A 12,160-nucleotide genomic window follows, 5' to 3' on the forward strand; every position below is an offset into this window, starting at 1 on the left:
ATTTAAAAAGAAGCAAATACGGAATTTAATTATTTGATTTTAATAGAAACCGGAACTTCATTATCCTGTTTCTAATTTGGCCGGATTTTAGTTCCCCGATTTCATTAAATTCTTAATTTTTTCTATTGAAATCGGATAATTAAGTTCCATATTTATTTATTTTTCATTAATATGTTCCATAAGTTAATTTAAATTTAAATCACTCACTTTTTATAAAATTTCCTATGATTTGAGATTTTTGACTAACAATATTTTTTGACATCTAAAAATTTGAATGTTATATAAATAAATAATATAATTGCATAGTTAATTAGTTATATATAAATAGGATAATATTGTGAGATCGTCGGCAGGTACTCAGTGATTGGTACACGATAACAGATATCGCTGTTCCTCCTCTCCTCATTGCTCCCTCGCGTCATTCTCCCCAGCGCCGGCTCACCTAAAATCCCTCGCTTTTTCACCGGAGCTGTCGAAATCGCTACAGACTAAGTCGACATCGGCGTCTCTTACGTCACTCTATCCTTCATTTTCCTCTATCACAGGCCTCCTTCTCCTCTCCTGCTCCCTCCGCGATCGAATTCGAAATGATAGATCGGCGAGGCCCTGAGCCTCATTGCAGATCGATGCCATTCCGGAAGGATTCGTGGTGAACATGGGTTTTTTGGAGCTCCACGGCTAGATTTTGCATCACCTTCCTGTCCGTGAGAGAATGCCGGCGCCGGGCTTCTCTTCGAAGCCGGAGAAAAAGGGTGAGTCTGCGGCGAAGCATCAACAGCAGCGGAGAGACCCCTATGAGGTTCTCGGTGTCTCTTGTAACTCCACGGATCAGGAGATCAAGAGCTCCTACCGGCGAATGGCCCTAAAGTAAACCTCCTAAATTTAAACGTCTTGCCTCTTTCTACTGTGATTTACGTGGAGTTTAATTTTTTAAATTTGTGTTTATTTGCACGTCTCCGTATGCGACTATCACGCGAGGTGCACTACTTTTGTTAAGAATCCTGATTATTTGTTTTATATAGTGTGGTATGATAGGTTGATATTTTGAGTTATTTGTAGTTGAAATAAGGAATTGAAAGTGGTTTTGGAGTGACTGGTCTCCTCTTCTTTTGTGCAGCTGATTAAAAATCCTGATTATTTGTTTTTAATTTGTGTTAGGTAGCGTTAAACTATTTTTTCCAACTAGTTTTTGGGGGGTCTACCTGCACAAGCACAAAAAAAACTAGTAGTTAGTGAGATTTGTTGGAATCATTTGTTGAATGCTACTGTGAAATAACAAGATCGATAAATTAGAACGGGAAGTTAGTAGCGATTGCATTAATAGAATCTAAAGAAATAAAATTTATTAGAATGAGTAAATGCATCGAGGCGGGCAAAGCATTCTCCATAAGGGCAATGACGCCCTCATTTATGATTTATGAACCCTACATTCATCATGTGTCATTCGTTGCAGTGATCTGAAGAATGGTCATAGTTTTTCATAAATCAACATATGAGAGGAGAATGTTAGTTCAAAATTTTAAAAAGATGGCATTGAAATAAAAGGAAAAAGATGGTATTATATCTTATAGAAGTGCAATCATGATGCATAAATTCCATAAGGAGAACTGCTAGCCATGTATCAATAATCAAGGGAAGGATGGCATGTATTAATTGGGTTCACTATAAATACTTTCCATTGAAGCAGGAACAGCCAGTAAATTGATTGTGCACAAAGCTATGCTAGAAATTGAAAGTTATAAAATTGGTGGACCAGTTCTTACGCAACAGAGTATGAATAATGGAGCTATTAATGGTCACCAAATAATAATGTAAATGAATTTGAAACATAAAATTGAAAGTATCTTCAACATTGTTCAATTTTATTAAAAATAATGATGCAATGAACATCACATAGAGTTGCAAGATTTCCTAGGTTACGACGCATTTCTACTCTCACGTATGTGATTCCATCAAGTTTGTGCTAAAACTAAGTCCATTATGGAGTCATAGAGCTGTACACCATCCTAAATCATATAAAGGAACATCTATTTTTATCCATGTAAATCTTTTTCAGAGATGTGGGTATAAGTTGGTTACTTTGAGAAATTTCTTAAGATATGATATTGAAGGAAACTTCCAAATAATTGGATAATTATCTGAGTTATCGTGGGGTCAGATATATATCTACTAACAAAACCACTAGGTAAAGTAATTATAGAAAACACATTGCAGAAAGAGTGGAACTTGGCAGTGTTATAATGATGCCTATGCCAATAGGTTTCTTAGTCACTTGACCTCATTGCCTGCCTTTTTGTAGACGATAATACAAAGGTTCCATGAGGGGCTGAGCTATTCATATTTACTTGATTACTTGATAGATTTGAAGAGATTGCCCCTCCGTAGAGTTACAGTGTAGTATACTGACATGACTTACTCCAGCAACATACAGTATTATACTCACATAACATATGTGCATAACTGTCAAGTTAGCAGAGGGCTAAGGTTGTCATGTTGTAATTTCAACAACCTTGAAATTCTTTTGGATTGCACAAATCTTTTAACCAGTGTGAACTTGATAACCTAATCGTCCTCAAACTGTTGATCGCTTTTTTTTTCCTGAAGGAACTTATTATTAAATAATGGAGCTGACCTACAAATGACTGTCAAATAAAATCTAGCTTGATGCTGACGCATAATAGCTATCATATATAGCACTTTGCCTGATATATCAGCAATTTCGCTTGAAATAAGCAAGCTAGCAGCTTCTTGGAATGAACAAATGTTATGAATAATATTGTCTACATATTCGCATATCACATCTCTCTGTCTCTTATATATATATATATAATGTTTTTTTTTTTATAAATTTTTTGATGCATTTCATCACTATTATCATAGTTAGCATAAACATATTAAATGTGCACAAAGTAAAAGCAAATAGCCACATAACCCGCTCATCCCTATTGTATAAGCCAATTAGTTGTAATTAGTTAGAGTTATTTGTTGCAATTTAACTGTAAGGTATCCAAAATGTCTTAGCTGGTTTGCATTCCATGGATTTAAGCAACAGCAGCATTGTTTGCAATGAATGCAAACCTATAGTTTAAATACTACATAGCAATTACTATCTAATTGAGTATAGCTAATTTTTTGCACAAAAAAAAAAAGCAAAACAAGCTCTAGATGTTAATCACTTGATATTTGATCTATTGTTAATTCTCTTAATAAGTAAAATAGATGAATGACGAAAAGAAAGTTTACTTTGTGATGTCACAGCAATAGGAATAAAATTTCTGAATCCTTGGCAGGTTGGATGGATTGAATGCTCGTTAATATCAATTCAAGAAATAAAAAAAATTCTTAGATAATTTTGAAAATTTAAAATCTTATATACTAATATGTTTTATTATATTTTTTCAAAAGAAGAAGATTAACCCGGGAAGATAATTAATGGAATATAACTATTGTTCAGAGAACAATTACGAGTAGAGTAAACACCATAGTGTGAGATCTACTAACCTACCTTTCTTGGTTTACCATGCCTAGTTCATTTTTATGGGAAATATGAACTATATGTTATGTAGAGTGTAAATATTGTTGGATGAAGTCCACTTTTTAAAGACAGTGAAGCATATATTGACAGATTAGAGTGATATGTTTCATATTAAATAGAAGTTAAAGGCATTAGTTGTTAGAATTAGTGAAAGTTTGTTGAGATGTGTAATACACCTTCTGTGAGGACAAATTTTGTCCTTCAGAGATGATATCTCAATGCAAAAGTTTGCTGCAGTTTGCCCTCCTGTATTCAACAACAAATTCTTATTCAACATACACTCATTGGTGAGGATTTCATGTGGAGTTGTGGCTTGTGATTTTATTTATGCTAAATGAGTTTAAATCAACTCATATTGTGACTCAACCCAAAATAGATAGATCAATTTCAATTCAAGTTGAGTTTGCATGTTACTTTTGAGTTTTAGCCATTGTTTTTTTGTCCTAGAAGGGCATGACAGACGAACCATAAAGGGTAAAGAAAAATTGAGAGGTAATGTGGAGGGGTAACAAATGAACATGCAAACCTAAACTCCTCAATAGCTTGTAATATTTGCAACTAAGTGTAACACTTCCCACTAATTAACTTGGGTCTCACAATGCTTTATTTTTCTGAAGAAATTTTACTTATGCAAAATTTTCATTGAAATTTTTTCCATAACTAGAATCTTTACTTTAATATCAACAATTTGTAAAATCCATCTCAACTTTAGTTTTGTTAATTTCTAGCTTGAAAAATTATGTTTGTTGTAGCTTGTGATTTGAAATTGATTCCAACGTGAGTTTAAAGTGACCCACTTGGGACTTAATCTAAAATAGATAGATTAATTTTATTTAAAGTTGAAGTTTGAGTGTTTGCTGAGCAACTTTTGAGTTTTGGCCCTAGAAAGGAAGGACAAACAAGAGCCATAAAGGGTACTGAGAATTGAGAGGTTTGGTGTTGAAGGAATAACAAATCAACATGCTAACTTAAACTCCTCAATATCTTGTCGTTCCTCTACATTTGCTTCAACTAAGTGAAATCACATCCCTCCAATTAATTTGCATTGTGCAATGCTATTTTTTCAAGGAAAAATTGCTTCTGCAAAATTCTCATGGAACTTTTTTCTAATAAATAGCGACCTTACTTTAATGTCAAGTATGTAAAATCCATTTCAACTTTCGGTTTGTTAATTTCTATTTGCTTTATTTTGCTGAACCCACATATTAATCCCCCCACTCTGATGCACAGAATAGGAAGCTTTTCCTAGATGCAAGTTGCCATATTGTAACTTATGAACAAGTACTCTTATGTCAACTCTTCTTTTGTGGTTGAATAATCCCTTAAATGTAAGGATATAACTAATAATCCCAATTTATCTATTACTATTCTCTTAATATATTTTTATTTTTAATAACTACTAATCGATAAGTAATGGGCCCAACTATTTACTAATCATCATTAGGATATATTTTAGCATTAATTAATTTATAATAAATATTTCTTTTAATTATCAGTCTAACTAAGTTACTATTAACAAGTCCTTAATTAAACTATTAATTTATTACTATTTCAAGCATTTACAAATAATTAATTATTCCTTATTTTAATAATTTTTATTAATTTGAAATTATCTCTCTCTCTTTCAATCTCAATGGTGCTCCTCCCTTGACTTCCTCCCACCTATTTCTCTCTCGACATCTCACATGCAAGTTCACAAGAGGAGAAGAGCAATCTATGTGAGGAAGTAACTAGAGTTCACAAGCAAAGTCAATGTATGAGAGGTTGGGAAGACTAGCAAGATGAAGAAAAGGATTTATGGTAGGAAGTAGCCAAATAGTCATGGTGAGAAGGAGAAGAGGAGGCAACACTTTCGATAAATCCTTTAATTCTAACTCTTAATACGATTTATCAAATAAAAAAATTAATACTAAAGAATAGAAGATAAAATTTAGCTGACCGGGAAGATGTATGTACCTCAAAAACTGTTTTTGGCAAGACTTAGCCTAAATTCTGGCTAACATTGCAACCAAACAACTTATTAGTATCACCCAGAGTGTGCAAAGCAGCCTAATTTCGATGGTTTAGTTTCACACATATATATATATATATATATATATCTCGCAAATGAGAGGTCTAAATAGATTATCATGAGAACAGAATCAAATGTATCTTTGATGTGCTGAATTTAGAAGTTTTTGATGTAAAAATTTGGAAGCAAGAACTTGGAAGATGCAAATGTAAAAGATGAAGATCAACAATCATTTTATCATAAAATGCCAGAGTTTTAGTTTTATAATTTTAAAATCATTCATTTCAACGATCTTTTTACTACATTTCCATGCTGAATAATCACTTAAGGCCATCTTATGGTGTACAAATAAGAATGCGTTGCTCTTTTGTGCAGAAAAAAAAAAGTTTGAGCTGATTTTAATTCAAAATTTGTGAAAGTATGCATCAGAAAACTTGCCACATAAATGGGTTTGCTTGAAAAAGATAGCTTATATCCTTACTTCTGTTAGTGTATTGAGTTTGTTAGTGTCTTCTATATAATTAATTTAATAAATTTTTTATTATTTGTGATAAATTATGAGAACAATTTTAGTTCTTATGCAGTAAAAAGATTTAGGATTTTGCCGAGCAATAGGCTATGAAAGTCTCTTCTTTTCAAAATTCTGTGATATTCATTCTCTAAGCCGCAGAGGTTTTTAGTTATAGAGTATGAGCTGAGACAGGAGGGCCGATAAATTTTCACTTTAGATGAAAAAGCGTATCGCTTTTATGCTTATGAACTTGATGTTCATGATCATCATTAGCCTTATTTTAACTATTTTGGTTCAGGTTTATGAATCCTAGTTTTTAATCCATTTTTGGCTTCTTGGTAAGCATTGCATGAGGTATTAAATCTTAACTATGAAAATATTTTTAAAGAGCTCTTATCAATGTCAACTTTGGTTGACTGCTCTTTATTATCTTTTCATGTTAAATTTATTTACCCATATTATAGGTACATTTTATACTTCTTATTTTACTCCTAACCACCTAAGTCTAATTTTTTATTTTCATATCTTTGACAATTACTAATCCCACCACCCTTCCTAAATTTTTCCCACACATCCATATTAACTTTTTTCCTTTTGATCATACTCAACTTGGCTGTTGTTGCCTAGCACTTGGATTCGTACACATAGCCAACCTAATGTCAATTTTATAACATGTGGATTCTCCATGATCTCTCTCTTATCGCATGTTACTTCCTTGACACTTTATATCCCATCTAAACTCTTTTTTTTTTAATGATATATCTAGGATACTGAAATCTATCATATTGATATGTGATTTTTTCTTTCAGTAATATTGATTGATAATTGTTGATATTAAATTACTAAAATTGCATATCATGCATTTAGTCTTCATTTTACAAATACAAAGTCCTTTATCTTTAATTCTTTCTTGCTTATTTCAAGGGAAACTTTGTCAATTAAAATTATATCATCCGCAAAAAGGGCACCCAAAGACACCTCATTGCTAGTATGCATTATATAATTCTTCATAACCAATAAAAAATACATCCTTAATGCTTACCCTTGCATCATCTGTCTTTAGCTTTAATTGGGAAATCTTTGATCAATTTGCAACTGCTTCTAATTTTGTTAAATGCTAATATTTAATAACTTCAACATGCTTTTTTTTTTACTGACCTTGGATTCCTATTCATTATGCTTGATCATTAGCTTTCTCATGATCTGCAAAAATCTTATATACTTTATATAATTTTCAACTAGATATTTCAAGTTCAATTAGAATCATAGATGATCCTTGATGAAACTCGATGGCAGCACTCTAAAATGATATTTGCAGTGGATATCTGGGTATGATAGTATTACCATAGTTATGTCTCAAAGGCAATCTAATTATGGAACACGGAATATACTGGTTAAGAAAACAAATTGATCATGGATGCATGCTATATTTTTTGGCCATTTTCTGTAAATGTTTTATTTATTCTGCAGTTTTTCCTTTTTCATTCCCTAGCTAATTTATGTTAATTTATTACATTTTGCTATTGTTATTCATTTCAGGTACCATCCAGACAAGAATCAGAATGATCCAATAGCAGCCGACATGTTTCAGGAGGTCACATATTCATACAATATCCTATCTGATCCAGATAAAAGGCGACAATATGATACATCAGGTTTTGAGGTTAGCTATCAAAAGCTTTGCGGAAGTCCTTTTAGGTTTTTCATCACTCTTTAGAATCATTCAAATCTCCGTCTTCAAGATAATGCAAGGCGGATACTTAGTTTTGACTAAATCATGCTTTTTTATTTAGTTTTTACTGAATGAACTCGATTTCATTTATATCATCTTTAGCCGGTTAACAATTGCTGCTGAAACAGTGTTAGTGTTTGTTGTCCAGGCCATTGATTCTGAAAGCCAAGAGTTGGAGCTGGACCTTTCAAGTCTAGGGACAGTAAACACCATGTTTGCCGCTCTTTTTAGGTATTCCATGTAATATAATTTGCACCTTTTTATTATATGTAAATTTCAATTAATATTCATACTTCGTTATTGTGAACAGTAAGCTTGGCGTGCCAATTAAGACAACAGTATCAGCTACTGTCTTGGAAGAGGCACTTAATGGCTCTGTGACTGTTCAGTCCCTTCAGTTTGGGAATTCTTTGTGTAGAAAAGTTGGAAACTCTTTCTTTTTTTACTTTGTTTGGCCATTTTAGTGAAATGGCTGGTTAATTGTTTATCATTTTATTGTTCAGGTTGAAAAACAGTGTGCCCATTTCTATTCCGTTGATGTAACTGAAAATGAGTCAAAAATGGGGCTAGTCTGTCGAGTGCATTCAAGAGGAAGGAGCAAATTCAAGGTAGTTATTTTTATTTATTTTTGGTTATTTATATCATGCGAGGACTAAATGTTACAGTTACATTTTTATGAAATGATGCATTAGTTTTAATTCCATGGCATTAATTTAAAGAAGTCTTAAGCACATGGTTAGTAAGAGAGAAACAAAAACCCATTGTCGGACCCTTAATGATACTGACATTGTTGAACAATTGATAAAAAATGGTTGAGTGTATTTCATTTCAACACTTACAAAATTTATACAATCATGGGAAATCATTACAAAAAAAAGAAGAAGAAGAAGATTTTTTTCCACTATGTGGGGTCGACTACCTGAATTCTTTTTCTTCATCTTGTCATGTTAAGAGTTAAATTATCATTTAAATCTAATAAAAAATGTCATTTATAATATTTTCTAACCAAGTTTTTTAGGTCTAGCTCTACCTTTCTTAACATAGGCAAAAGGGAAGTAAAAGGGCAATAAAAATTTAATCTTTATTAAATAATTAAATATTTGTTGCGCTTTTACAAAAGGACAACAAAAGGGCAGTAAAACACATTCATAATTGAATGTTATCTTCCCTTTTACCGCCCTTTTGCAAAAGCACAACAAAAGGGCAACAAAAGTGCAACAAATTCGGACAATTCTTTTCGTTCGGTGTCCGCACAGAATAATTTTTCCTAAACAACAAATTCTCCAACACTAACTCAACTCAAACAACAAACTCTCTTACAATAACTCAACTCAAAAAACAATCTCTCAAACTCAGAACAATACAAATAACACTCAACTCAAACACTACTCTCCAACTTATAAACTCTCAACTCAACACACAACTCAACAAAAACAAACTTACCACGCACTCTGCAAGTTCTCAAAGTCTCTCCTGTTCGAGCTTCTGCAATAAACAAATGAAGTTCATTAAACATTGAAATAATCTAATATTCAAATAAATGCTAAAACATAAAATGCTACAATAAACTACTATTACACTGGTGCAGGAAAAGTAAACTATTAGCATTGAAAAGAAGCTACCAAACAACAAGAAATGAAAACTATTGTAGTAAAAAGCACTAGTGTCACAACGACAACTGGTCAAACTAGTAAGCATAACTGCTAGTAAACAATCAACTAAAAATCACGGTCTGATGTCAAACAACTATTGCCCACAAACAAAGAAACAAACAATCAAATTCAAACAATTGAGCATTTTAGTCTAAATGATTAAGTTGTAAGACCCGTTTTCGGGCAACTTCTAAGTGAAGTCGGAAGACCCACATTTTAGAAAAATTATTAAATAAATTGCATTGATCCTAAACCCCAAACAATCCAATTCAAACAAATGAGCATCTTAGGCTAAAAGATTAAGTTCTAAGACCTACTTTCAGACAACTTTCTAAGGGAAACATAAGACATACCCCATATCTAAACAAAATCCCTGGGTAGCCTTGTTGTGTAGAGTTAGGTTGTAAGACCCATCTTTGTGTAACTCATAAATAGAGTTATAAGCCTTATTCCAAATTAAACCTACGAGCTACTTTCTATGATAGCGGTAAGTCCCGACCTAAATTCAAACACATGGGCTACTTCCAACAGAAGCTGTAAGACCCGCTTCAATTCAAATTTCTATGGAACTTCTAAACGAAGTTATAAATCTCAAACCAAATCAATTTATGGATATTCTAATAGATATAAACCCCAATATCCCCAATAAATTATAATATATATTTAATCACCTTAGTTTTCTCGGAATCTCTGAGAGGAGGCAACCCATGATTACTAATCAGATTCTATGGATACTACGATCAATGATTGTTAGTGTTAGTAGATTGAAACCTATGGTATACTCAGGATGATGGAACCATAAGATCTTGATCGGGTTTACCTCCATTTTCTCCACAATTGAGACTAAAACATCTAAAAATTATTCATCCTTAACCGAGAGTTCTCTCTTTCATGTTAAGAGGGGTAATTAACTATGAGTACTTGTGTTAATGGGAAGTAAGGACCCCATATCTAATTAAACATTGATACTACCTTCATGAGAAATCTGGTTAATTAAAATCTAACTTAAGAGAAATGGAATCCTACGGCTCCAAAGAGGGATTCATGTATTCGTGCCGTTTTTCTTGAGCCAACGTTTACTCTTAAAGACAGGATACAAAAAGAGCATATACGTGAAAAGGTTGGAGTTGCTCAGTGGAAGAAAAGATTATAGAGTCTCCTTAGATGGTTTGGTCACATAAAACGTTGGCCTTTCGATGTTCTGGTTAGGAAAGAAGATGTATTATTTGACTTATATTAAGAAAGATAGAGGTAGACCTAAAAAGACTTATTTAGAAAATATTAGATCTGACCTTTCTTAATTAGATTTAGATAAGAATTTGACCCTTAACTGACATAATGGAGAAAAATTATTCATGTAGCTGACCCCACATAGTGGGAAAAATGCTTGTTGTTGTTATTGGATGTGACTTTTAATCTCTAGACCAAAGTAATTTTTTTATGTTGAAAAAGATGAAAAAGATGGCACTCATATCACTTTTGGCTTTTAGTAAAAAATTCATGACACATGGGTTAAAACATGGATAAATGATATAAATCATCAAGCTCTAGAGATATTAGGTATAAAAGATGGTTCCTAGATGTCTTTTTTAAATTTTTATTAAATTTTTATTTTTTTATTTTTTGGTCCCTTAATATCTTATGAATGAGAGAACAAGAAATTAGGGTTCTTGTGTTTTTGTTTTGTTAGTTCACAAACATCACAATGAATCCTTTGATATTGATTTATTTTAAAAGAAACATGGTTTTGAGAATAATAAAGGATGAGTGGCTGATATATAGGTGTTGAAGCCAGAATTTTTTTTGCTATTAGATTTAAGGGTTTATAATAGATAATATAAGGTAATATTGAAGGTTTTATAAAGTTTATCGATCAATGGATTTCACAAAGTGGTGAATACCACCCCTTTCTTTAGCAAGACCAATTATCCTTCTTGTGGCCTATTCCTGAAAGGTATATTATGACTAATAAAATACATCACTATTCTTGGGATCTTTAGTCAATTTTTGAATGAAAAGGAGGTTAAGTAAATTAAGTATATGGATGATATTTCAAATTGTGAGGGAATTTGTAAGAACATCTCTCTAACTGGTCATGGTTGTCGAGTATCCATTAGAATTGGTTATTGCTTGTTGTTAGGGCAAGGAGTAGATGAAATAATTTTGTTAGAGAAGTTGGTCATATGATATGTTGTTCTTGAATCAATGATTTATGGGCTAGAAATGCTTATTTCTAAAACTTTAAAAATGTGAGAAGAGGAGGTAATATATGAGAATGCTAGAGTCCTGCTAGTACTTTTTTTGGGTGGCCCTAACATGCTTTTTTGAATTTATGTGCCTTGTAAATGTCTTAATTTTTTTCTTCCTTCAAGGAAACTGTGAACCAATGGTGGTCATTTTAGATAGTTCTTTCCCTTCAATCGATATGTTCAATGAATGCTTTGTAAATTTCCCATTGGGTCTAGATTACATCTCTCAATTCCATAAAGAACTCAAGACCAATGCTATGCGGATGTTGCTAATGTTTTCCATGGAGAGGAACATCATGACACTGTTCATAGGAAAAAAACATAGAAGAAAAGAAATGCGGCAATGCAATAATGATTATTGTAATAATGGGAATAATTTGCAGTAGTGCAATGATGAAGGCTGTAACAATGAGAAATATTTGCTGCAATGTAATAATGAATGCTAGATTTATAGAAAAATAGGATAAAAG

The 12,160-nt window shown here is 32.4% G+C and overlaps 1 protein-coding gene across 3 annotated transcripts in view; it reads left to right on the top strand.

Annotated features, from left to right (window-relative positions):
* The first annotated feature begins 345 nt into the window (after positions 1-345).
* The window catches only part of LOC110095186 (chaperone protein dnaJ 16), a 32,887-nt gene continuing 21,072 nt past the window's right edge, over positions 346-12,160 (top strand). For all 3 annotated transcript variants that reach the window (XM_020820630.2, XM_020820637.2, XM_020820621.2), the window contains exons 1-5: positions 346-867; positions 7,597-7,720; positions 7,938-8,020; positions 8,100-8,211; positions 8,293-8,397. In XM_020820630.2, the coding sequence (XP_020676289.1) occupies positions 713-867; positions 7,597-7,720; positions 7,938-8,020; positions 8,100-8,211; positions 8,293-8,397 (579 nt within the window). In that variant the 5' untranslated portion in view covers positions 346-712. The remainder of the gene's footprint in view (positions 868-7,596; positions 7,721-7,937; positions 8,021-8,099; positions 8,212-8,292; positions 8,398-12,160) is intronic.

Source organism: Dendrobium catenatum, unplaced genomic scaffold (assembly GCF_001605985.2).
Source record: "Dendrobium catenatum unplaced genomic scaffold, ASM160598v2 original_scaffold_76759, whole genome shotgun sequence".
Lineage (NCBI taxonomy): Eukaryota > Viridiplantae > Streptophyta > Magnoliopsida > Asparagales > Orchidaceae > Dendrobium > Dendrobium catenatum.